Here is a 26,484-nt window from a genome sequence, read left to right as displayed (position 1 = left end):
AAAAATTTCAACCTCTTAAGAAGATTACATGTCAAAACAGGTCTGCACTGAAAGATGTTTCAAGATGCTGACTGTTCTCCTCACTTACTCTTATTCTCCTCATTTATATTCATTGAATTTTGATTTTGTTTGGCCCTTCAGAACAAGAGCATCTTGTTTTCATTCTAATGTAAATGTCTGTGTGGTCAGAGAGCAAACAAGTTGTGGGAGAAGCTTGGATTCTCTTCTCAAAGAGTCCATTCTTATCTGATATCTCTCGCTCTCCCCCTCTCTCTCTGCCGTCTCAGTGGAAATAGTTTGACTGTGCTAACAGGTAACAGGACCTGCAACCACCACACTCAGCCTGGGGTGCACTGTGATTTTGATTCTTGTGCTTTCAAGTTGTTTTGTGTCTTGGTCTTATCAATTTCTGGTGGCAGCTCAGATTTTAATGAGAAAAAAATCTATTAATGATTTCTTTTTCCTATCTGTGCAGCAGATCGTTGAGCTGCTCAGCAATCAGTCATTTTTTTTCTCTTAATGATCTCTAACCATAACTTTTGTGCATTTCCAGTGGGAGCCAGTGCAGTACTTCAACAACAAGATAATCTGTGACCTGGTGGAGGAGAAGTTTAAAGGCATCATCTCCATTCTGGTGAGGAGATATGCTAGTCCCTCTCACTTATTGCTTATGTGGTCTAGAAGCAGAAATATTTAAAGAATCTATGGGTGAGCATATTAAAAAGAATAGTCTTTAGTGGAACATATCAGACAAACAGGAATAATCCATGCATAGACAAGCACATAGACTTTTGTCTCCAGCTTCTTATTTAGTGCGTAGGCCTGAGAGTGACAGTCGAAGCAAAAACTAAAAATGTAAAATCGGGGGAAAAAAAACAAACAAAGATGTGGTGAATTTGGTTGAAAAGTGACAGAACACTTCAGTCTGCAAGCTCCTCAGACAACAGCAGATTCAAACCACAAACCTCTTCCTGCAAGGCGAGCGCTGCTAACCACTGCGCACTGTGGGTCCAGTGTTGGCTGTTCAGTGACTGCTATAAAGAAGCTCACCATGTATCATCTATATTTAGATATGTTACTATATGAATGAATCAAACTTATTTTTTGTGTTTAGAGACATTTTAGGGAGAAAATCAAACATATACCCAAAGATTAAGAGGAAAGTTATGATTTTAAAATGTGAAAGGGAGATGTTCCTGCTTACCTCAGTGAAAATTACACCTTTTGTTAGACAAGTGAACAAGACCTTTTGTACCTGACCTTTAATACACAGGACACAACAGGCAAGTGTGACAGCCAAACTCTGAGAGTTTGTAGTCACAATATTTGACCTCTCTGTTCATGTGTCACAGGATGAGGAGTGTCTGAGGCCCGGAGATGCCAGTGACTTGACCTTCCTAGAGAAGCTGGAGGACACCGTGGGCGGACACGCACACTTTGTCACGTTAGTTTGATATTCTCTCTTCTCATCCACAGCTTATACAGTGTGATCTCACATAAAGTTCAGCTTGTCAGACTTTGAACTATTAAATGTATCCAGTTTATTTCCTGGTAAATCCACGTTGTTTGTTTGTGTTCTTCCCTGCAGTCACAAACTGGCAGATGCAAAGACCCGGAAGGTAATGGGCCGTGATGAATTCAGACTGCTGCATTACGCTGGGGAGGTTAACTACAATGTCAACGGTGTGTGTGTGTGTGTGTGTATTTATATATATATATGTATATGTGTGTGGTTGTGTTGATGTGAGAGTGTACTGCTGTGAACAGTGTCAACATCAAAGTAGTGCTTCTTTTTTCTAAGTGGGAAAAAAACAGCCAAGGACAGCATGACCTCGTGCCGTTGCTTGTTTGTTATTGTGGTGAATTTGGCAAAGCAGTCAGGCATGTCAGACTCCTTTCCAGTACTAAATACCAGTACTGTTTGATAATACTCCCAGTAAATGGTAAAAGCTCTGAGCAGACTTACAGAAGCTCTAATACTTCACATAACAAAATCACATACATCAGGCCTGTTCTTGCACAGTTTGTTTGTAGCAGTGATGTGACGGATTTTTTTTATAAAGTTATATAAATAATCCAGTTTCTGACCATCTTCTTGACATTCAAACGTAACAAGTAGCAATTTTGAACCCTTATTCTTAATGTTGCCCTGGGTCAACATTTCAGAAGCAACAAGCTAGTTAGCCACAAATGCACTGTGTGAAAGTACTTCTTATGAAAATCCTGCTTACTTCTTATGAACCTTGCTTGAAAAAGGTTAATTCACCAATTTGGAAGGCTCACCTTAACAGAGAAAGCATACAGTTAGTAGTTACGTTATCCGTCAAATTAACCTGTAGTAGTAGTAAGTACATTTAGATACAACTCTAAATATATCGGCTTTATTTGCTATTAAGCAAGCTGTTAAAGGTAACCTATTCTGTTCACATTTTTAAACTTTAATTCAGTAACTTTGCATAATTCACAGTCCAAAATTATCCTTACGTATTTGCTTATCCCAGGACTTCATGCAGCCTTTTAGTTTAACGTCTGACTGAAACAAGACAACGTTCTTGTGACTGGATGCCCCTCACTAACAAAGTATTTGAATAGCAGTTGGCTGGGGCCTGACCATATTAGAGGTATCCACTTTGAATAATGTAACGCTGAGCCAAGAGTAGAAAGAAGCATCAGCCCGAACCCTAAGTTTCAGTGACTACTTGTACCTACACTGATCTTGAGCTGTTTGCCGTGGTTAAAATGAGCATTTACATTACATTACATTGTAACAGGGTCATATATGAAAGGAAATGAGGAAAAGTCACATAGATCCGCTTTAAGACCACTTTGAAAGATCCTCAATTGAACTTGTTACAGCTGGAAAATCAGAAAATAAAATTTTTATTTACTGTGGTATAAAATCAAATTCAGTATTAGAAAACTCTTCAGTCTGTCTAAATTGAAAATGTACCACTGTTTGTTTGATTTTTTTTTTTATTAGTATTATTATTGTTTTAGCTCGCTTGCTGCATTGGGAGTTTTTCCCTTTGAAGGAAGACCAAGAAATAATCGGAGAATCTGGATTTTTTTTCTCTCACACATTTGAAGAAGAGAAAGTCAGAGCAGTGGGCCAGTGATGAGTGTTAATGTGAGGTATTGCATTTTCACATCTGACTCTTTCTCCTTTCAGGATTTTTGGACAAGAACAACGACCTGCTCTTCAGGAACCTAAAAGAGGTGAGACAGAGTTTAAGCGAACCATTTTCTTTCCCAGAGTTGACGTTCAGGCTAAACGTACCCTGCGTGTGTGTGTCTGCAGGTCATGTGTATGTCAGAGAACAAGATCCTGACGCAGTGCTTTAACAGGGAAGAGCTGAGTGACAAGAAGCGTCCTGATACGGTGAGATACCTCAGTGTCCATCTGTGCCTCCCTGCTTCAATTTCTGAGGTTTCCTGAGGTCTGCCGTGTTTTTCCTTGTTTGCGTCCCAGCATACTTTCCCACAGCAAAACAAACAGTGGTGTGTTTTCCCTCTCCAGTGCTGAGTGGGCGGTCTGATGGGGATTCTCTGTGGCTACCCACTCACTGAGGAATTCCCTGACACTTGTATGTCCTCCATGCACGCTCACTCACACAGGACCTGTCACAGGCTGGCGGGTTAAGAGTCCCAGTACTCCACACTGGGCCCAGTGTTCAGTGTCAGCTGGGCTTGCCGTCACATCGCCGCCCCCTGCTGACGTTGCTCTTCTTAGCTCATCCTCTCTGTCACCAGGCTTCAGTTTGCTCTTCTCCTCGTCACTTTTTATCTTTTTAAGTCTTTGCTCCATTTGCCACCCAGCGTCCTCTTGCCTTCATCTCTCTATCCCCTGCTAACCACCTCTCATTCATCATATTTCTGTGTCTGCCCCTCCAGGCAGCCACCCAGTTCAAAGCCAGTCTGGCGAAACTCATGGAGATCCTGATGTCCAAGGAGCCGTCGTACGTGCGCTGTATCAAGCCCAATGACTCCAAGCAGTCAGGTATGATTTCAAGTCCTTTTTCTGTTAATGTAGTGCAGAACACGATAGAACGCATTCTTTCAAATGTTGTTGTTAAATGTTTGAATCGATTGTTCGCCTCATTCGGTGACAGCTAATGGATCACGATTTCATAATGATCTCATATCCATCATCAGTCTAAAGAGCTTGGAAAGAAAAGCGTCTGGACTTCTTTAAGTTGCTTGAAGACGTTTCACCTCTCATCTGTTCAGTTCAGTTCTGAACTGAAGAAGCTTCTTGGATGAGAAGTCCAGACGCTTTTCTTTCCAAGCTCCTTAGACTACGATGAACCTTCACAGACATATCCATCATCAGTTTTTCCTTCTAGTCTTTGCTTTTTTTCAATGCAAAATCTAACTACGGAACAATACTTTCCCCACAAACACAGCATAAATAATAAATCCAGGGCACAACAAAGAGTATAAGTGTGAGGCCAGGAAAGCGAGGAAGACAGTGAGGTGACACATAGGTGTCAGATGTTGAGTAAATTGGGAGCATTTATGTCTGTTTGTGTGTACCTGCATACGCCCGACCCTCTCTCACATATTATTGCCCCCCTACAACAAAATGATGGTATTTTTGCTGTTATTACTACCAGCTGCCATCACCACTCTAAGTGATGATAATAAAAACAGTTGACAGATGTGAGCTTTCTACTCTTTAATCTGTTCAAACAAAACCAGTGACTTTACTGGACATTTACAAAGAAGCCTGTTGTTTTGGTGGAGACCTGTGCTAATATTGTTTTCCAATTGCAAAGCTTACATTTAGGTGTACTTCATAAATTTAGATTTCAACAGCATGAAAATGTTTCAAGTGCATGTAGTAAGTTTTAATTCTGCTTTATTTGTATCTGTTAATGTTTCACACTATATAAATTCAGATTTTCAAAATAAAATACTCCTGTAATAAAGTTGTTTTTTGTTGTCAGCTCGATTCAGATTGCTATGAGTGTTAGTATTTTTCAGAGGGTCAATGTCAGCTTTATGCAATACTTTTAGTAAAAGGAGCTTCAACAAGATAATAATTTCCCCACAAACCTCACATTCATTCTGATATTTCAAAAATTCTGACCTAAGCAGGTTGGATTTGGGGTTGTTGTTGTTTTTTTGTTTGTTTGTTTGTTTGTTTTGTTTTTTTCTGCTCCATCAGTAGCTGCAGTGGACCTCTCCGTGTGGTCGTCAGTATATCGGACCAGCCCTTTGTTTCTCTCCACAGTTGGCCTTTTGTTGGTTTCACACTCTTTCTTTGTCCTGTGTCACTCCCACTCCTGCTGCTTAGCATTTACTGGTTTTCTCTGGTTCATTTTGCTCTGCTGCCTTTCACATTTTTCTCACTGAGCCTGCTCTCCCTCTGCTCTCCGTCACAGGTCGATTTGATGAAGTATTGATCCGTCACCAGGTCAAGTATCTGGGACTGATGGAGAATCTGCGGGTGAGGAGGGCAGGCTTTGCCTACAGACGCCGCTACGAGGTGTTCCTGCAGAGGTGATCTGCCACCGCTAACATGTCTCCACAACATCTGCTGGTGTAATCGCAGCTATCGGTCACAAAGATTCTCACATAGAAACACATTAGTTTTAGTAATTCATTGAACATTATTAAGTAAAACTATTTAGATTCGTTCATAACTATGGAACAACGTAGTATTGAGCTTTGCATTCCATTGGATACCTCAGTACACTATAGTAGCTTTTAACACCTACCAAAAGTCTCAATACCTCCTCCTCATACCCCAAGTCATTGGCAGCAAAACAAGAAAAAAGTTCAAAGCTGCTCAAAAGTGACTATTCCCAGTATTTAAACTCGATTTGAATGACAGTAAACCCATGCTGGTGTAGAGCTATTATTCTTCTCTCAGGTGAGAGGCCTTTTAAGCCAAAGTGTCTTAAATCACCTTCTGCTATCATTGCTAACTTAATTTGGAATAGAGGTTGAAAAAAAGAAGTTTCCTGAAGCAAAAAAGGGGAAACAGAAAATTCCTTGTTACTTCCTGTGACGTTAGGCAAAAGCACTAAATCCTCACAGGTCAGAGGCTGGAAAAAGGGATCATTTGGCAGTCTTACTACAGATAAATCAAACAAAGCTTACATATTGCACATTATTTCTCTGACTGGTTTGTGCTTGCCTGAGGCATTTATTTACCTGTATGTCTTTATCTGTTAAAAAGCGGGTCTCTGATAATGATCAGGCAGAGGTGAGACAAACAAATAAAGGCTGGCCTCCAAATAGAAACTATAGAAATAGCTGGCTAACCTGCTGTCTTATAAACAGCCAGACCCTTTTAGTTTTTGATTTAATTCAAATGATTACTTTGTTTTTTTTCTTTTTATGTTTAGATACAAGTCCCTGTGTCCAGGCACGTGGCCTAACTGGGACGGGAAGCTGTCAGATGGAGTTTCCACATTGGTCAAACACTTGGGATACAAGCCTGAGGAGTACAAAATGGGCAGGTCAGCTGCACTGTCTGATGAAGATGTCAAAACTAATCTGTCATATCTGGCAGCTGTCACAGATCCTGTAGAATAAGAAGCACTGTCCCATATTTTGACTTTCTTTATTGTGTCTGTAATTCCATGTCTTTCATAACCACTTAGATCCAAAATCTTCATTCGCTTCCCAAAGACCTTGTTTGCCACAGAGGATGCACTGGAGACCAGGAAACACAGTCTCGGTAAGAGTTGGCAAGTCTCGATCTGACGCATCAATGCCGTTATATTGCTGACAGACAATGTGCTGCAGGTTTGAGCTTGTTGCCTCTGTCCCCACACAGCCACCAAGCTGCAGGCGGGGTGGAAAGGCTACAGCCAGAAGTGCAAATACCAGAAGCTCAGAAACTCAGGTAGGGAGGTTTATATAAAGTTTATACACGAGATACATGTGTATCTCATATTTACAGTAAATCTGAACCATTTATTTATGTGAATTTGCTGTATCTGGCAGCTATTGCAGTCCAGGCATGGTGGAGGGGGATCCTGGCCAGAAGAAGGGCCCAGCGCAGACGACAGGCAGCAAATACAATCCGCAGGTACAGATTATACCGGATCCAATCAGTAGATGGTGCCATACTTTAATGAAAACGTTTATCCATAGAGACCAAGTTTTTGTGTCAGAGGCTGTGGACCATTGGAGCAGCCTCAAGTGGAGATTAGAGGAACTGCAGCTTTTTGGCACTTTAGTATTGCCAAAGGATTGTGCTTACGCGTGACTGTGAAATGTAAAGTATGGGAAGCTCTGTTTGGTTTCATTTAAACATATTTAATTACAACCTTATTACCTTACCTCATTTGCCTTAATTACTAACAGTCAGATTTCGTGTTTTACTCAACAGACTTGCTTTGAGGATCAGTCCTAATAATAATCATTTAAGTAAAGTGAAACAAAATTCAGAATAATTGTCAGGGAGACAATGAAGTAAATGAATTGGAAAAAACAAATCATTACATTCTGAAAGCTATGAAAGTTCCAATGAGTTCTTTTAAAAAAAAATATAAGGGTGCTGTTTCATTCTAATGTTTCTCTTAGGATTACTGTGAAGAAACTTTATGTTGCTGGTTTTTGATGATTCCAGCTCCTTTCTTGTCTCTCCATCAGGTTCATCAAAGGCTTCATCTACCGTCACAAGGAGCGCTGTCCAGAGAACGAGTATTTCCTGGATTATGTGCGCTACTCTTTCCTCATGAACCTCTGCAAGAACCTGCCCAAAAATGTCCTGGACAAGAGCTGGCCCACTCCTCCAGCTGCTCTCACTGAGGTCAGAATTCAGATTTGACTGAAAAATGTTCATGTAAATGTTCTGTCTGGTAAGACCTTCTCATATAGAAAATGAGTGAAAATTGAAGCCAGTAGTCAAGTAATGTGAAACCTCTGTGTGTCTGTAGGCGTCTGAGCATTTGCGTAAGATGTGCATGCAGAACATGGTGTGGAGTTACTGCAAGAAGATCAGTCCTGAGTGGAAACATCAGGTGATGACTGCCCCGCGCTCTCTATCACACTGTAAGTTTTCTGGTTTGCTGCTTGCTTCATTCACATCACTCTCGCCTTTGAATAGATGGAGCAGAAGATGATTGCCAGCGAGATCTTCAAAGACAAGAAGGACAACTACCCACAGAGCGTGCCCAAGCTGTTTGTCAGCACCAGACTCGGTAAGCCATTGCTCACTCTGCAGCCAACGGGCTACAAATGCTTTCAGATCAGTGAATGTGTCTGCTCTTATTCAGATGGCGAGAACATTAACCCCAAAGTTGTGCAGGCTCTGGGCAGTGAGAAGATGAAGGTTAGTGAAGCTTTAGACAGTTTTAACTACAAGCTCAGCATCAGCATGTACTGATCTTCCTGCGCTTTTGTCCCCAGTATGCAGTGCCGGTCACCAAGTACGACAGGAGGGGCTACAAGCCCCGCCCCCGGCAGCTGCTGCTCACTGCCAACAGTGCCGTTATTGCAGAGGAGGGCAAGCTCAAGCAGCGCATTGACTACGGCGCTCTGAAAGGTCAGAGGTCAAAAACAGACAGACGCTTCTCGTGTCTTCTTGTCTTTTAGCGGGTGTTTGTCACATGATTTGGAATAGTGATTGACATTTTGAAAAGAAAATAGCCACTAATTGTTGTGCTGTGTTTGCAGGCATCTCCGTCAGCTCTCTTAGCGATGGCGTGTTTGTTCTGCACGTGCCCAGTGAGGACAACAAGCAAAAGGTGAAGATGAGGACACCTAACTGCTTTGCTGCTGTTTTGAAGAAGGAAAAAAAAAGTCCCACAGAAAAAACTAATTTGCGTCTGCCTGTGTTTCCTCGCAGGGAGATGTGGTTCTGCAGAGCGACCATGTGATCGAGACCCTGACAAAGATCGCCATCTGCGCTGACAAAATCAACACCATCAACATCAACCAGGGCAGGTGAGAGGCAGAAACACACACACTGTTCCCCACAAAGCTGTGCACGGTCTGCACTGGTAATCTCAGGCTCCTTTCATGTTAATCATTCTGGAGTACTTTATGAGTTCCTTCATGATTCTCACTGCCCCTCTGTTGCTTCCCCAGTATAAAGTTTACAATGGGTCAGGGAAAGGAGGGGATAATAGATTTCACACCTGGATCAGAACTGCTGGTGGCCAAAGCTAAGAATGGACACTTGTCTGTGGTGAGTGTGCTTCATCATCTTCTGCATCATTATCAGTTCTATGTCTTTGTCAGCAAAGTGTTTACAGATGTTTGGGGGGGGGGTTTGTCACTTTGTTGTATACTCGTTTTTCAGTCTGCATTAATGAGTGCTGGTGCAGCTTCAAAGGGTGTATCTACACATCATTCACAGTTCTAAAAAAAAACATTTAAACCAGCTTTCTTTTAATTGGTAGCCCGACCACCTGTCCAACAGTGGGTGGGTGGAGCATCTGCGTTCAAAGCCAGAGCAGTGTGCGTGAGATGACCATATTAGGTTGTAGTAAATACACGGCAGACTGGTCCACATCTTAATGCTTTTCAGCATTCTTTATTACTATCACACACACGGTTGCTGTACAAACCACAGCTACAGCTCAACATACCAACAATAACACTGACAGGAGCCAGTGCAGACTTTAAAGCCAGAGAGGCGTGATTGCAGCTGCTGCTCAGGTGTGTCCACCTCCCCTGCAGTGGCACCACAGACCATGCCCCGCTCTCAGTGATGTCATATAGATGCAAGCTTTGCTGACTGATTTGAATCGATTTACTGATCCTGACTGTTGTTGTATGCTATTCAACTGCTGTGAATAAAGATTTTGGTGTAAAGCAGTACACAGTAGTTTCTGAGTTAAGGTGAAACGTTTCTCCTCCGGCTCCCTTTCAGACGGCTCCCAGGCTGAACTCCAGATGATGGCCACTCTGACCACACACACCAGGACCCATGTCCTCCTGACCTCTGCCATCCACCAATCACATGACTGCAGACTCCACTCTGCTTAAGCCAATCAGATGCAAACTGTCACTAGATGGGTGGCATGTGTTTCCGATTTAAACAAAAAACAATAAAAATCCAGCTAAACTAATTGATATATTTATGTTTATAGATAATATTTTTGGGATTAATACTGTTTAATGCTGTTTAAATATTCTGATTTTATATATGAGGCCAAGGGATAACAAATATATTTGGTGCAATTTTCTTGCACCAGCTGTTTATTGTGCTTTATATGGGAACATGACCAAGAAAACAATAAGGAAAGTGTTAGAATAGAAGACAGTGAGATGAAGGGGGCTGTTGTGGATCAAAGTCAGGGTCAGCTGTTGCCTCTTTTTTTTCCCTGTTTACTTTTTTATTTTTATTTTGCTCCTTTGTCTGCCTGACACTGCTTCGTTAACTGGGCGAGTTATTAAAGCTGTATCTTGTTGCGGAGTGTTAAGAACAAGGTTTGACAGCATGTAGGACAGATGCTGGGAGGTTTGACGAGGAGGAACAGGAACTTTTCGAACATTCAGTAAAGATTTGAGGCCAAAAAAACTTTTTAGTGTCAGATGTGGCTGAAAATACCTTAAAGAGTTCAATTTACTACTGAATACTCTTCAGAATTTTATTTGTACAGTGTTTGAGTAAGAAGAGAGGTAATTGTGAGAGAATCGCAGCAGCATGTTCCTTAAATGCTGCAAGAAAAGAACAAAGTAAGTGAGACGGGTTTGTGGAAAAGGCAAGAGAAAGACTGGGAGAGAGAAGTGAGGGTGCAGCAGTGGTTTGCCTTGATGCTAGGTGCTTGTGCCTTTCTCTCTGACTTTATTTACAACAGTTTTGCAGCTCTTCACCGCCGTGTGAGAACCATGACGCTCCAATGAGTCGAGTTAAGTGCAGATGGGAACCTGCCATCCTCTCAGTGAACGTTGGATTAACACCAGCAGCAGCAGCATGTACAGCACACATCAATTGTTCACCACCACAGAGTCCCTCCATCACTATGTCTGCCCTCCGCTCCACCCTCCACACTGCCTGTTACACTCAACTAACCAGGTGTTGCTACACCTAAATAGGCTTTCACCAGTCTGACAGCTAACAGCATTTTGGCTTTTAAAAATAATAATAATAACTTTAGCCCTGTGAGACTAAATTTTAAAGCTGTATTTGGTTCAGCAATGATTGTACTATATTGGGCTATGTTAAAACGCCAAAAGATGCTATTAATTGATGAGAAGATTGAATTGACAAGAGTCTCATGTCTTAATTGTAAATATGTAGCTACATCCAGCTTGATTTAGGAGAGAATAATGGCACGGTTTGTGGGAAAGACTTTGGTTTGATTTATGGGAAATTTCCAGGAAATCTTGTTTGTTAAAAACCCTCCTACACATTTGGTTTTGTAATCGTTAATGAAGACAGAATGTAACTCTGAGCTTTATATCTCCAATATAGCCTATTGGAAGGCTAACTCTTTTCTTTGCAATTATAATCAAGCTAACAGTTTCCTCGCTGTAGCCTCATGATGTTCATTCACTCATATGTGACAACAAAAGTAGACTTCTCAGAGCAGGACACCATCTGAAAGGCCAAGAAAATGCCATCTGACGCCAACTGTCACAGCAGAAGTTGTTCAGGTGTAACACATCCTGTAGTCCAGTTCAGACATTTCTGTTTAGCCCTGTCTTACCTCTGATTCTCCCTGAAGCCTGCAGCTGAGACCAAAGATGGGGGAAAGGTTTTGCTCTGGAAAACTTATGAGAGCAGCTCCAAAATGTTTCCACTTGATGTCAGAACTTTGTCTCTGAGTGCTGCTGCTGCTGTGTGCATTAGCCAAAGGCCCTGTTGATTTCTAGTGATTATGTGTTGTATGATTAATATGACGTTATGGTGTCGTACTAAATGTTGTTGGAGATGTAAATGTCCATTTTTGTTGTGTTTTAAATGAGCGACTCAAGCCAAACGAGGTTTGATGATGTGAAACGTTTTGGGGAGAAGAAGCTTTTTGGTGTTTGTTAACTCAAACTTGTCCATGTGCCTTTGTTAGTATAGCAATATAAGACGTGTCTGGGAAGAGGAAGACCTCTGTTAGCCTGCCTGGAGATGTTTCCTCTCTGTGTATAAGCTTTATTCAAACCAAGTCTGTCTGTTGATTCACAGATACACTCTTGTTATCACTCCTGAGTTACTGTATCCACCAAACCAATGTAGAATTCTGCCAACACACTAAACCATGACATAGAATTTGAAGAATGAATAAATTTGAAAATTAAAAACAAACTGGCTGTGTCTGCTGGATGTTGCTTTTTATGTGTGTGTGACCTATCCTTTTTTCCAAAGGGGTTGTTAAGTAGCCCAGAGTTAATAAAATGGCAACAACATGCAACCCTGCAGGGTCCAGAAATGCCTGCTGATGTGTTCTGGGGTTTTTTTTCTAATATTTTCCAGGTTGGTTTACAATGTGAACAAGACCAAATGCAAATCTCAGAGTTAGGGTGTGTAACCAAGATTGTAATTTATTTTTTTTTAAGATACCTGAAAACATTCATATTTATAAATGATTAGCAACTGAAACTAAACACGAAACGCTTAAAGTGAACCGGTTATGCTAATCCATATAATAAACCCTCATCTGCCACTTTATTAGGTGATAGACTGGAGTTGGACCCCTTTTGTTTTCAAAGCTCTTTTTAATTCTTCGTGGCTTCGATTCAGCAAGGTGCTGGAAACTTTCCTCACAGATGGCTTTGTGGCATGTGTTATCCTGCTGGAAGCAGCCATCAGAAAATGCTACACTGATCATGAAGGGATGGACATGCTCCGCAAGAACACTCAGGTAGGCTGTGACATTTAAGCAGTGTTCAGGATGTACTAAGGGCCTAAAGTGTGCCAAGAAAATAGCCCCCACACCATCAGGCCGCCACCTGCAGCCTGAACCATTGATACAAGGCAGGATGGATCCATGGTTTCATGTTGCCTACACTAAATTATGACCCTACCACCCAAATGTGGCAGCAGAAATCGAGACTCATCAGACCACATCCATGTTTTTCCAGTCTTTTGCTGTGTGATTTGGTGAGTTGTAGTTTGTTTCCTATTCTAGCTGGAAGGAGTGGTACCCAGTGTGTTCTTCTGCTGCTGTAGCCCATCTGCTTCAAGTTTAGACATGTTGTACATTCACAGATGCTCTTCTGCATATGTTGATTTAAATGAGTGGTTATTTCCTTTGGTCACACTGCTTTGAGCAGATACTAGTCTACTCTGACCTTTGGCATCAATGCTGGATATTCTCTCTGTAAACAGTAGAGATGGTTGTGTGGGGATATCTCAGTAGATCCATTTTTTAAATACTCAAACCAGCCTCACTGGCACCAACAATCAAAAATCAAGTCACTTAAATCACATCCTCTCCTCTTTCTGATGACTAGTTTGAGCATCAGCAGGTTGGTTTGACAGATGTGTCCACGACCAAATACATTGAGTTGTTGCCATGTGATTGGCTGATTAGATATTTATGTTAAAGAGCGGTCGATACAGTGATCAGTGAGTGTAAAAGGTTTAGCTGATAAGCAAACTGATTGGTGAGTGTTATACAGCGTGTTTCAGATAAACAGGTCATTATGTGCACAAATGACCCATGTGAGGCAAATGCTCCACCCACCTGCCAATCAAACTTTCTCTTTGCGAGGGACAGCCAATCAGGAGAAAGTTAGCTTAAAGTAACATGAACCGAAATTACTACTTTCAGTGTTCAGTGGATGAACCGAGGAACCGCACCAGGCCTCGGTATATGATTAATAAGGATCGTTTTCAATGTTGAAACATGGAAAACTACTCCATTAGAGTCCAACAAAAGTAGTATAGAGGTAAAAACTGTCATTACAGGCCTATTTAAATTTTTTAAAAATCTGTTAAAAATAAGAAATCAAATTAAACATCAAAATGATGGAACAGTAACAAGTTGTATTGTTATATTGACAGGAAACAACAAAGCTTATAAAAACTGTCAAACACCTCCCTATACTTCATGGTGTAAGTGTATATGCTGTGCAGCTGCTCAAGTTCACCCTGTTGTATCAATCATTAACTAATTTAAAAAAAATCCAAGTTGGATGTTTTATAAAATACAGATCAAACTGATAGCATCAGAAAACTGTTTTCATGCACAAACTGCACTGCAGGCAGTGAGACGTCAGAACCACAACGGCTCATATCATATTCTTCATTTAAACCATGTGGGGGATAGAACCACATGCAGGAGTCCAATCTGATCCAAATTACCTCCTCAAAAGAGCAGGAATGGTTGTGTCTGTGCTACAAAATACCTAACATGTCACAAAAGCAGTGATCTCCATCTCCAAAGTGTCTGTTGTTGTGGGGAGGATGAAATAGGAATGGAGCTATCTGAGTCCCACTGAAAATGCTATGTCCAGATTAACACAATCAACTTTTTGGAATTGAACGTGCATCAAGACCGTTATCTCATGGTAATTTGTTTGAATCTGATTCAACAGACTCCTTTAAATGGCTCCACTGATCACGTGAGTGCTGATTATGTGATTCTGCTGTCAAACAGTTTAGAGGTCTGTGCTATAGTAAACACTAGGTTTCCCGCTGAACCTTTCAGAAGCACGTTTTCAGTGGTTTAACTGTCTGTATAATCTCTGCACTGCGCTGTCATGGTTTGAGGCAGCCAGCAGGTGTCGCCCACTGAGAATACTCCCCTGGTGTTATTTGCCCTCCTCAGAGGAGCTTTTTCCTCTGGACCATGTAAACCCTCCTCTCCTGTAGTTCAAGGAATCCTGCATTTGGCACGAAGCTGAAAGTAAACAGGGTGTCACCTCATATTCTGGTGGATTTATGGGCAATTTGTGGCTTACATAAGCACACACACCTCACGAGGCTTTTCAGAAGTTTCCTAGTTTACCGTAGCCCACTGACACCTTTAATGCAGATGCAGAACATTTTTTCCTCCACAGATCACAGCTGGACAGTCTGGGTTGTGCTGTCCTCTTTATGACACTGTTTTTGTTTCACAGTGAGAGCTACATAATGACCAGCTGTTCAGTCCTTGTCCAAACAAGCCCCCACAGTATATTTCTTAATATATTGTGAAACAGTGCACATGTATAACATTGGAGCGCTCTGATTGGCCACGGCTGGTCTCTAGCTCAGCCAGTAGCCAATGGAGAGGCTCTGTTGTTTGTGTACCGCTGCTGCGCTCATATAAAAGAGGAGGCGACGACCCCCGAGAAGGAAAACTGAGAACTGAAGAAAGCCAGGGGGCACCTGGCTGTGAGCTGTCACTGCTGCCCCGCGTCTCTTCCACCGACCGACGCTCTCACCCGCAGAGGCGGATCTGACTGCGAGGACCGAGCCGCTCAGCTGAACCCCCCCACACCCACGCCACCTCCAAGACCCATAGACGCGCGCGCTTCAGGTGAGGTTCGCACCAGAGGATGCTCTGCAGACACTGCTCCCCGGGGAAGAGGCTGCACATACTCTGAGAGGACATGATCTGTGACAGGCGGCGTGTTGCAGTGTCCTTCTTCACTCACAGTGTCTCCGCTTTGCTTAAAGGCTGCTGAGAGGAAGCTCGAGCTGCAACAGCCGTGACTCTCTCATCAACTTCATCCAGCCTCTCACTGTGTGTCAGTCATTTTCCATCCGCGCTTTGTCTTTTCAGCGCTTTTTTTTACAGCAAACTTACAACTGATATGATAACACAGTCCATATTTACACAGGCACTCACACACACGAACATACTTAATTTTCCTCTCTTTATTAATCATTAATAACCAAACTGTTATTAACCAAACTGAAGGTGCCTTTAAAGTACTGGTTCGATTTATGGTAAAAGTAATGTGACGGAAGCTGCTGTCAAGAAGCAAAGTGATAGCGGGGATGCTTTGTTTTGGAGGCTGTTTGTGTCTAGTTAACTGTCTTTGTTTGGGCATGATTACGGCGGTTCCCCCTGAGCTGTTGTTGATACTGAACAGCTGAGAGCTTCTGGCTGAGATCGGCGTCAAAGTGCTGAAGCCTAAAGTGTGCAGACCCGGAAAATCAGACGAAGTGGTTTTCAAAAATAAAAGCAGCAAGAATGCGTCGAGCGCTGAGAGCGCGCGGCTGAACGCGAACGCGTTTTATATTGAAATTCAAAACCGGAATAGGAATATAATGTTCTGTGTCGCGTGCAGGGGGCTAGAGATGTGGATCGAGGAAGGTGGAGGGGGTGTTTTGTGCGGATGCTTTTAGTCCAGTTCAGACCAGTTCTAAGGCTTCTGCTTGTTCATCGCAGTGTTCTTTGTGTCATTGTTCAGTACGACAAAGCTGTTGCTGAGAAATGCACAAACTTCTAATGAACTCTGGTCTGTGTGTGTTCAAGCTATATTAGCGTATTTTCACGGTCGTTAGTGTTGGGGTCGTCGAGTTAGGCTATCTCAAGTTCATATTCACACAAAAATGCGGACAGTAGGTTTAAAACGGTCTTCTTTCAAAAGATGACTGTCTAAGATGAACAAAGTGAAGGCAACAGATAGGTTATGTGTTCCAGCCAGGTGGAGTTTTTATCTGGTTATTAAAACAAGTACAATTACACATAATGTCGCTCAGTATTATCAGATAAATGTTGGCTGGGTGTTCGTAATAAATGCATTTCTGTATGTTTGAATACATTTCCAGTGAGTATTTTTTGCGTTATGACGTTCGCCTCTATAACGGTGCACACTGCACTAACAGCTCCTGTTGAGAAGCGCTCGCGCTGAACACCAACCAGCAGCAGCTGAGTCTCGCGCCGCGCTGGTTCGAACCGGCTGAGCTTGCGCTGCATTCAATTGAAGTGGGATTTTCGGACGACGTTTGTGACAAAGGGTTGCCACACAACCCCAAATAAAACGCCTCACGTTTCAGCAAAAGCAGAGGAGAAGTCGTGTCCTGTAAAGGCATTTTTTATTTTAAAACTAAAATAAAATTTAAATCTTACAGTTTCCACGTCAAAACTTATACAAACAACATTTTCAAAAATGTAAACACCCTCTGCTATGTCCTATTCGGGTGGAATACAACAGCAACCTCACGTGTAGCTGCTGTACAAACAACCAATAAGAGGAGACCTGTTGTAGCCTGGAGCCAATCAGATATGTCAGGGGGAGACAGTTTAATATTTATAGGAGGGGTTTGCTTCTCAAATGTCTCAGCTGTTTTCAGTTTGTGACTGTCTTCTCGATCACAACCGTCCTCAGTAGGTTAGAAAAAAAAAGAAGACCTGTACTGAATATGGATCCAAGAATCATCTAAAACACTTGCAAGAGGTCATATTGTTCAAATATTTCATAATGTTAAAGAACTACATGAACTAGACTTAACGAAAATAATTATAAATAAACCTGTAAGAAGTACCTCACCATGGGTATAATTTCTGGTTGTCATCTTGTCTCTGCTGTCTCTATCTTATCTTCCAGGCTTAAGCAGCCCTCCTCATATTCGGTCAGGTCTAGCACATTGCTACCTCTGATCCATCCAAAATGGCTCCTACTCTGGCCACGGCCTTCTCCCGCCGCTGGTGGATGGCGGTTACAGCAGTCATTGAGAACCTGCTTTTCTCTGCTGTGCTTCTTGGCTGGTCGTCCCTGCTCATCATGCTCAAGTCGGAGGGCTTCTACTCTTACCTGTGCAAAGGACGAGGTGAGTCTACTTTACTGTAATTGGGTTATCATGTGTGGTTTTGGTGAGGGGGTTGTTTACTTGGAGTCCTTGAGCAAATGAGTATCTGCTGAGGGCCCTTTTGACCTGTTTTAACAAAAACACATCAAATTCATTCATTTTCCATCCTTTCTGCCTTTCTGCATGACAATCCCCTGAGCTGGTAAAAAACTGAAAGCCTCAGGACATTGATCTGAACACTCAGGTGTACTTGCTGTTCCGCTGCTGTGGAATTATGCAGAACACATAAGCAAGTGTGCAAACCTTTTTGTAGAAAGTACCCATGTTTTATCTTACTTTGGCACCTCATCCTCAGTGCAGTGTGTTACTTCTCTCAGCAGGAGCAGGACCTTTGAGAAAAGTGCCTGCCTGCATATTGGCAAACAAGAGTTTCTCATTGATCCAACAGTTGGCTTCTCCTTGTGGAAAATGGGTCATTATGGCGACAGCAGCCTAGGTCTGAAAAACCCTCGAAAGCATCCATAAAGTGCTCCAGCACAACAATGCCACAGATGCATCAGAGATGGTCATTTTGTTGTTATTTGATTCTGTCTCCTACTCTGTGATCAAAGATGATGCAGTGAGCTGCTGTACTCAGAGGGTTATAATTTGGTTATGAAAGATTGCCCTGTTTAAAAAGCAAAAAAACCCAACCAGATGAGGACAGTGGTTCCTCCATCCTAGCATTCGGTAATCAGTGCTGTCCACAGAAACAGTGTAGAGGAGGTGAAATGTAACAGCATGCTGAAGAGAACTGGCTGCTTCATCTTCATCATCAGGGATTGAGTTTTTATCCATTGCAGCCCGCCTGTGAAGGAGACCATTCATCCCTTCATTCTCCACAGTGATCATCAGACAGGCTGCTCTCTGTCTTTGTCTCTTTGATCCTCTGATTGTATCTTCCTCTGTGTATTTCTCTCTTTGTATCCTACAAAGCAGCAGCTGCGAAAGCCTTGCAGGGTTAATTTGTGCATATAAAGCCTTTTTTAAATCAATTTAGCTCTGATAATTCTCTTTCTCTGACTGTTTTGCTCAGGTCATTTCCTTATCTGTTTGCTCTGATTAAGCTTTAGGTATCTCTTACTGTTGACTCAGCTCCTTCCACAGTGACCTGACCTCTGGCACATCAGTGTAGCCCCACACTTTTAAAAACCACCCATTATTGTGTTAAATCTGCATTTTGTTTTTGTTTTTTTACATTTCACTTCAATTGTGAGAAGTCTGTCAGTGAAATTAGGAGGAAAAGGCATTTTTCTGCAAACAGACGCCCTGATGAGGGAGGAAAGGGGTGCTTTAGAGACTTAAATATGAAGGCACAGTGTGAATATATCATTCTTTGTGTGACTGATATTCTATTTGAATGAGCTGTTTGTTCAGTTTGCGCATATATCTCACATCAAATCATAAAAATAGACAGTTTGTGTTCCTAACCTTTGGTGTTTCTATGGTGTGAAGTGATCAAAACAGCTTTTTTATAGTTTTATTGTTTTACTCCAAAGGAAATCATGATTTCAGTACTTGAAGTAGAGTGCTGCTGCTCTGTTTGTATTTTACCTGTTGAGGCTACATGGGTAGGTGTACAGACTTGTAACAATCACTTGACCTTTGCATAATAACCACATCCTTACACGAGCCACTGATCACAAGAAGCACAGCCTTCCTAAGAGGTCACTTCTCTGTTTTTGTGTTAATACAGCTGCTGTAGCATGGTTGTGGTTTGTGGGCTCTAGAGCGATGTTTCTCTTCATGCTCTCCTGTCAGTTGGCTCTTTTAGTGATAAGCTACGTTTCTTGGTAAACAGTCAAGCCAAAAGAACGGTGCTCTTAGCACATTGCAACAATGATGAAACCAAATCACTTTGTTGTAGATTAGACTATTTGACATCCTTTGTATCCACAGGAGGAGTTTATCAAACAAAAGGCCATGTTGAGAATCTTAGAAGGTTCCTGTGGTGTTGAAAATAACACTGAAGAGCGGTGGACGTATGTGACTTATCAGAAAGACGTTTTCAGAGAAGGGGAGTTGGAGCTTTATGCCTCAGTGTGTTTGCGTGGACATGTTTCTTCCATTATTGACTCATGTTTGCTGTGGCCATTTGATTAGTCAGCAGTAGTTGGGGCTACTGGAGGACAGATGCTGCTATCTTCCTTCACAGTCAGCACTTAATGCTCTTGTCTAGTTGATGTGAAATACCTGCCTGGGAGGCAGAGCACATAATCTATAATTGACAATAATATTAGATGAAAAAAAATAATTTTCGGATGTGGTGCCCATATGAAAGACTATTGACTGTTGTGATCACCTTACTTTACTAACCAGATGTGTTTCTTGCTACCAGGCAAGGCCAGCAACAAACGTTAAACTGCAGCAGTGGCAATGTGCAAAGTCATCTGACTTCCCCACCTGACTTCACCCTGTCGGGTTGTTAGCATAGCTAGCAGGCTGAACGTTCATAGACAACTGGATCTTGTGCATTGTTATCAAAATAAAAATGATCTCTTTCATTTTATAGGACTGTTGTTGTTGGTTATAACATAATCAGAATCAGGTAAACTTTATTAATCCCAGAGGGAAATTGAGTTGTCACAGCAGCAAATATACAGCAAACATCAAGAAGATTACTTCGGGGGGTGCCTCTTGTGAATCTTTGCCCAGGGTCTCAACAAATTTAAGAACCACCACTGTTATTAACACTATAGGTGCCATTTAAAATGTATTCAATGTAATATCTTGGAGTTATTCGTGGTTCCCAGTGGATGAATCAGTGTGGCTTTTAATTTCACATATGTGTACTGGCTCTTTTTTTTAAAGAAAAATTTTAAGATTTTGAGATTGGAAGCTTAATCCCAAACTGTAGAAACAGCAACCAAGGAAATGCACTGTTGAGTTTATCCATTTACTCTAAATCAGTATGATGATGATGCACCCTACCTTGTGGGAAGATCCTACTGTGTGTTTCATTAATTCAATCTATATTGAGGATGCGTTTGAATAAAATATATCACAATAGAGGTGGAAGACATTTAGTAACATCCCACAGATCATTCCATGTTTGTGCCCTCGTGCATAATCGAGCTCTTCTGCATGTGTTTAGCTAAAAGCAGCCTCTGGAGCTCAAGTGTCCTTGTGTTCCTCAGTGAATGAATGCACCAGCATTAGAATGACCCTGCAGTCATCAGATATTCACTAAGCCACGTTACCTTTCACCTCCTCTCATCACAGGGTGCATGCCAGTTTTTTCTGCACCACTCTGCCTTAAATATGAAATAACAGCTTTCTGTTGGTCTCGAACCAATGCCTAAGGGGTTTGAGACCAACAACAACAACAACACATCCGTCCTCCCATCCTCACTTTTCCCTTGAGTAGAGCTCAGTGACACACTCTTGTAACGGGAAACAGATTTCCAGTTCTGTTTACACTGAGTGTGCAGAGGCTTCAGCTGCTGTTGCAAACTTGCCCGCAGGACTCAAATAAAGAAAACACTCAGATGACTTTCTTTAAAGCTCCCTCCTCCACATATGAAGTATGTGGTAAATGCTGATTTGACTTGTATTGTTTTCCTTGCCTAATCAAAGACGAGTTGCTTTCCTCAATCAGTGCTCCTCTGTGTCCTCTGTCTATCTGTCTGACAACAGCAGAGTTTACCCAACAGCAGCGGTCTTATCGAGCACAAGGACAAAAATAGACTCCACATGAACTCAGTGGACTGTGTTTACCAGTAATTCACCAGAGGAGGCAGACTGATTAAAACTGTTACAGAGTTGCCCTGCACCATGCAGGGGGTTCAGTTTGGGTCTATTTCTGGTACTTGTTTACCCTGTATTGGGTTGTTTACTTGACCTTTGAAAGAGTTTCCTGGCTTTTTTGATCAGAAGCTCAGCTCTGAGAGGGGAGGGGTGGCTGTAAAAGCTCAGTATTCCAAGAACAATATCAGAAATAAGCTCTGAAAAAGCAAGCAAGTGTTCATTTCAGATCTCACCTCTAGAAATGTCTAGAAAACTGTGTCATTATGTTGCAAAATGGAAATACTGGGAAAAAAAGTACATAAAATTCTGTCTGCTCTTATTTCCAACCAGAAAACAGCTCCAGCTTCAACTTCTCCAACACATCCACCCCTGCAGCCAAAGGTGCAGACGAAGAGTACTTGGAAATGAACAGCTGGCCCATCTGCAAAGACCAGGATGAGATGCTGAACCTGGCCTTTACTGTGGGTTCCTTCTTGCTGTCAGCCATAACTCTGCCCCTGGGTATTATCATGGACAAATACGGGCCGCGGAAGCTGCGACTGTTGGGGAGGTGAGCCCGTGAATCCTGCTGTCTGTTGGATAGTGATGGTTCTTTTCTTGTCCAACCTATTTTTCATAGCCAACTGCTTTGTCTTTCCAGTGCCTGCTTTGCCTTCTCCTGTCTTCTCATCGCCTATGGTGCCAGAGACCCCAACAGTACGTACCTCTACCTGTGTCACATACATCTCATTACATTATCACGGCTCATATGATGTATTAATGCTAATTAATCAGATACAGTATGTGAGATTCGTCATGTGTTGGCCTAGTAAGTCGGTCTAGTAACATCTGCGTGTGTTGCTTTCTCCGGTAGATCTGTCCATCCTGATCTTCTTCGCATTGGCATTGAATGGGTTTGGAGGCATGTGCATGACCTTCACTTCACTGACGGTAAGAGATACTTTATGAAGCTCACATATTGGGACATACTTAGCTTTGGTCTGAAGCGCTGCTTCATTCCTACTTCTCCACAAGTCTTGTTTTTTACTGGGCGGTGACTGTCATGAATGGGACAGAAAACTGCATGTATATAATCAGCAATCAAACAACAACAACAACAACAAAAAATAACTACATTTGCCCCAAAATAAGCTTTTGAGAACCCTTTTTCCACTGGACCTTTAGCTTTCACTTCATTGCTGGGGAATTCTTCCTTGGTATGGTTTCAGCATTTGTTCACTGTTGAGTCTCTCTCTTATTTGACTTGGTAGTTGCCTGCTGAGGCTGTAATCTCTGCAGGCCACTGTGTGGTTATAATATATTCTGTGAATGAAATGTTATGACTTGAACAGTGCATAGAGTTTTAAACATGAAACCTTCGGTCACGTTATCAGGATATCCTTCATAACTCATCGAGGCACGCTGAAGAATCCCTTCACCCTGCAAAATGTCTCATAGCTCTACAAATAAAGTGTCGTGGAATACCTCAGTGCTTTTCATTTATTAGGACAACAACCTCATTTTTCAAGGAAAGGTAGTGCTGCCAGCTTCTCCGCAATCCGACACTAAAATCTCCACTTCGTTGGCAATTACATGTAGTTTGTTTCCTCTCTGAATGACAGCCTGTACTAAATATCAGTGAGCCACAACATTGTGATATCTGGAGAAATGAAAAGGTATTAAAAGGGGAGATGGAGGAAGAGAGTGAAGTGATGGCTTCAGACGTGCATACAAAGAAGTGAGGGGCAGAAAGATGGATGCATTCGACAGAGGAAACATTTAAAAAAGATGGCTGGAGGAAGAGCTGGAGAGAGACGGCTGACAACAGACTGCTTGGAGGAGAGGGATAAGAGGTAGTGTGCAGATAGGAGAAGGGTGGTGAGGGATGCAGTGACTGAGGATAGCCAGTGGTCAGGATGACCTCATCAGAGAAAGTGCTGCATCACAGGAGAGGACACGTGAGCAAGAGAGTTGTTACAAGGCAGAGAGCAGTGATCTATTATTCACTCCTGCTCTGGCTACGAGCCAAATAAAGACCTCTCCTCATTATTATTTCATCCACACGAGGACGTATGTGTGTGTGTATGTGTGCACGCACGTGTATCACTTTGTTGCTTCATGGTAGCTACAGTATTTCTCTTCCTGCCTGAACAGCCGAGGTGGACTCTCTCAGAAAGGGCTCAAACAGGAAGTAGCAACAGGAGGGTAGTGTGTGTATGTGTGTCTGCCTTCTCCACCCATGCTTTTCCATTTCCTTTCCAGGCTGTGTATTAGGACCCTGACAGATACATGCACTAGCTGTTCAGCTGGTTTTATCTTGCTGCACTCCTCCCTCCACACCCCCCACACACACACTAGTCTGAGCCTGGCTGTTTTCGTCTTCTCCTGTTTCAGTTTTAGCTGCTCTCACACGACCGTCGAAACTCTGTGTGTGTGTGTGTGTGTGTGTGTGTGTGTGTGTTATTTTAGCTGAGTTACCGCTCCCTGCAGGTCCAGACAAACATTTCAGTTATACTGCCACTTCTGTGTGTGTGAGTGTGTCTGTGTCAGGGTGTTTGCAGAGCTTAAAAAGCACATAATCGATAGATTCAGAAGGTCGTATAAGATTTTTAAAACTTCTAAATTTAACCTTTTTAAAATTTTTATTGGTCCATGTTGCTAAGAAGTATTGAAAAATAAAACCTAATCATAAAAAAGTGGAGCCCCTGTAATTTAACTTGGTCAAATGCTGGGGAAACTGAGAAAGAGGCAAATAAAAAGTGCTGCTGTGTGAATGCTTATCTGTTTCCATTCTCTTTTTCCTGAAGGTCTGTGTGAAGGGTTGTGAGAGGAAAACTATAACCTTATTTTTCAGGGCGTGGAAAGCTCTCAAGCTGCATTTGGACTATCATAGGTCACCGAAACTCCTCAGGTCACCGTGACCTGTGCCATTTTCCCACTGTGTGTCTGTGCATGTTCCCAAAATCATCCCCTTCCTCTACTGTTTTACGTTTCTTTTTAGTCTCTGTTCATTTGGCTTCTCCCCTTCTTACTCTTTGTCTTTGCCTCAATTCTACATTCTACCCAAACTCTTTGTCCCAAGCTGTCGATGAAAACAGGCAGTGAAGGATGAGCACAGGAGACAATAGAGAGGAAGGGAGCTGAGGTTAATAATGACTTTCTCTCTGCTTACAGTCTTGACTTGTAAGCAGTTTCATGTTACAAACCCCTCTACATACATATACATATACATACTGTAAAACCACACCCACAGGCACACGCCAAGCTCCGCCTCTTGTTTTTGTCTGGCTGGTGGGACATTTCGTATCCCACCCTGTTTGCTAAGTTTCAATCTGAAGCTCTGCTCAAAAATCAGCTTTTTGTCCAATGTCTTGAATGCACAGACTGTTTCTCTATCTGAAAACACATTTATTTACCAGCAAGCTCTCTGACTTGTGGTCATAGCTGCGAAATGTAAATGTTCTCTTCACTGAGTCACTTTCCAACTTTGAGATGTGGCTAAAGGAGAAACGGGGAGTGATTTCTTCTCAGTTGGACAATGTGTAAAGTGCGCACACAGCACTTCATTCCACCCGCTGAAGTGATGGGAGTTGTAACAAAAAGCAGTAAGATCAGGCTGGAGTGAGATGGAGGAAGCACAGTATACTATATAAATTGTTTACAGCACAAAACGTAGGGGAACAATGTTGGAGTGAAAAAGGTCAGGAGTTATTCAGTAATGTGAGATGGAAGCTGGCCAGACAGAGCAGCTATCGCTAATATCGAGTGTTACGTAGCGACATGAATGGTCTGATCGGGGTGGCTGAGGGGCTGGAATGACTGCAATGTTGGATCTTAATGTTAGCTCAGAGACATCCCCACCCTTCCAAAGTCATATTTCTGGTGGAAACATTGCTGGCTTTGTTGTTTGCTGGTTTCACCCCTAAATATGTTTAGAAAAAGAAATTGACTTCTAATAAGCGAGAGAGCGAGATGACGTCAGGTTGAATGAAGTATGCCTTTTGGTGTTTGTCATCTGGTGTTTGCTGTTCTTATGGTCCACTTGGCTGCTCTTTATGACTATCCTGTGTTTCAGGACAGGACCAGTCAGAGCTGGTTCTCAATGGTCAAGCAGCATCAGGGTGCTGAAGTTTCCACTTGCTGCAGCAAAACCCTCTTCCTCCTTTCATTTCTCTGTTCTTTCCTCTCAGAGGGCTGAATCGAATTTTCTCTTCTTTTTTTTCTGCACGAAAGACTCAGCATATTTTCCCACTCCTCACCCAGACGTCTTTGTCACGTCACACTGCCTTTTTCATTTCAGTTTTAAACACTCAGCGCAAACAGACACACACTCCTGGTGGCGTACAAACTATGCGCAAAAGTGTGCCGTGGCCAAAAAATTGCAATGACAGAATGTTTGCACGGTCCAGTGATAAGACAGTAGATGCAGACTGTAGTCTTACTCAGTTGCCTGAGTCAGTCTTGCCCGAAGCCCCTCTGATATATAATCAACAAACACGTAGAGTCTACTTATTATGTATAAGTGGGTCACAGCTCCTCTGTTTGCACTCACTACATTCAGCACTGTCACCAAATAACAATGAGTGAGCGCTGTCCAGGTTACAGCGCGCCTGTGCGTTTGTTTGAAGCAAACATTATTAAAAAAAAAGTTTTACAGTATTGACTCACACAGGTATGCTAGCAAATCTGTACTGTTGTCATAAGGTAGAGCTAAATGCTAATGTTAATATTTGCTAATAAACAAGTAGAGTTAAAGTGTGTTTAAAATTTAACAGCTGAAGCACATCGAGTATTATGGTCGGGGGTTTTTTCGGGCAATTTTTCTAAAGATTTATGATGTTACATGCCTAACATAAAGTTATTTTGGGAATACTGTTTTTTCTATTTAAACCTTTTCCATTTGGGTGTGTTAATAAAAAAAATGGTTTTAAATCACTGATGATGGCAGATTGTTTATTTAAAATGTTAAACGTTATATTTTTCTACAGGACACAGACTGAAATGTATCCATCTAACTTGACTCTGTTTCATTACCTTTGCTTACATTATCCATTGCAAACTCCTTCAACTTTGCTCAGATCTGTTTGCTGGTCTTTTAAGTGCTGTACTAAATTGGAAAGCTCAGTAAC

At 42.1% G+C, this 26,484-nt stretch overlaps 2 protein-coding genes across 6 annotated transcripts in view; both read left to right on the top strand.

Annotated features, from left to right (window-relative positions):
• Positions 1-12,208, top strand: part of LOC308401702 (unconventional myosin-Ic-like) — a 58,924-nt gene extending 46,716 nt beyond the window's left edge. For all 3 annotated transcript variants that reach the window (XM_080890044.1, XM_080890046.1, XM_080890045.1), the window contains 20 exons: positions 554-634; positions 1,353-1,444; positions 1,589-1,683; positions 3,170-3,216; positions 3,299-3,379; positions 3,892-3,997; positions 5,385-5,502; positions 6,354-6,467; positions 6,612-6,688; positions 6,788-6,856; positions 6,958-7,042; positions 7,609-7,768; positions 7,896-7,979; positions 8,066-8,159; positions 8,235-8,290; positions 8,368-8,503; positions 8,635-8,705; positions 8,807-8,904; positions 9,049-9,148; positions 9,836-12,208. In XM_080890044.1, the coding sequence (XP_080746170.1) occupies positions 554-634; positions 1,353-1,444; positions 1,589-1,683; positions 3,170-3,216; positions 3,299-3,379; positions 3,892-3,997; positions 5,385-5,502; positions 6,354-6,467; positions 6,612-6,688; positions 6,788-6,856; positions 6,958-7,042; positions 7,609-7,768; positions 7,896-7,979; positions 8,066-8,159; positions 8,235-8,290; positions 8,368-8,503; positions 8,635-8,705; positions 8,807-8,904; positions 9,049-9,148; positions 9,836-9,862 (1,791 nt within the window). In that variant the 3' untranslated portion in view covers positions 9,863-12,208. The remainder of the gene's footprint in view (positions 1-553; positions 635-1,352; positions 1,445-1,588; positions 1,684-3,169; positions 3,217-3,298; positions 3,380-3,891; positions 3,998-5,384; positions 5,503-6,353; positions 6,468-6,611; positions 6,689-6,787; positions 6,857-6,957; positions 7,043-7,608; positions 7,769-7,895; positions 7,980-8,065; positions 8,160-8,234; positions 8,291-8,367; positions 8,504-8,634; positions 8,706-8,806; positions 8,905-9,048; positions 9,149-9,835) is intronic.
• Positions 12,209-15,173: 2,965 nt separating this feature from the next.
• The window catches only part of LOC308401641 (large neutral amino acids transporter small subunit 4-like), a 28,220-nt gene continuing 16,909 nt past the window's right edge, over positions 15,174-26,484 (top strand). For 2 of the 3 annotated variants that reach the window (XM_080889954.1, XM_080889952.1), the window contains exons 1-5: positions 15,174-15,368; positions 17,389-17,611; positions 21,707-21,926; positions 22,017-22,072; positions 22,230-22,306. In XM_080889954.1, coding sequence (XP_080746080.1) covers positions 17,452-17,611; positions 21,707-21,926; positions 22,017-22,072; positions 22,230-22,306 — 513 coding nt within the window. In that variant the 5' untranslated portion in view covers positions 15,174-15,368; positions 17,389-17,451. Of the gene's footprint in view, positions 15,369-17,134; positions 17,239-17,388; positions 17,612-21,706; positions 21,927-22,016; positions 22,073-22,229; positions 22,307-26,484 lie in introns of those variants that run through there. The other variant, XM_080889953.1, reaches the window with a different exon arrangement.

Source organism: Rhamphochromis sp. 'chilingali', assembly GCF_963969265.1.
Source record: "Rhamphochromis sp. 'chilingali' genome assembly, chromosome: 8".
NCBI classification, from domain to species: Eukaryota; Metazoa; Chordata; class Actinopteri; order Cichliformes; family Cichlidae; genus Rhamphochromis; species Rhamphochromis sp. 'chilingali'.
The sequence above is the reverse complement of the archived record's forward strand: the minus strand, read 5'-3'. Positions and strand labels throughout refer to the sequence as shown.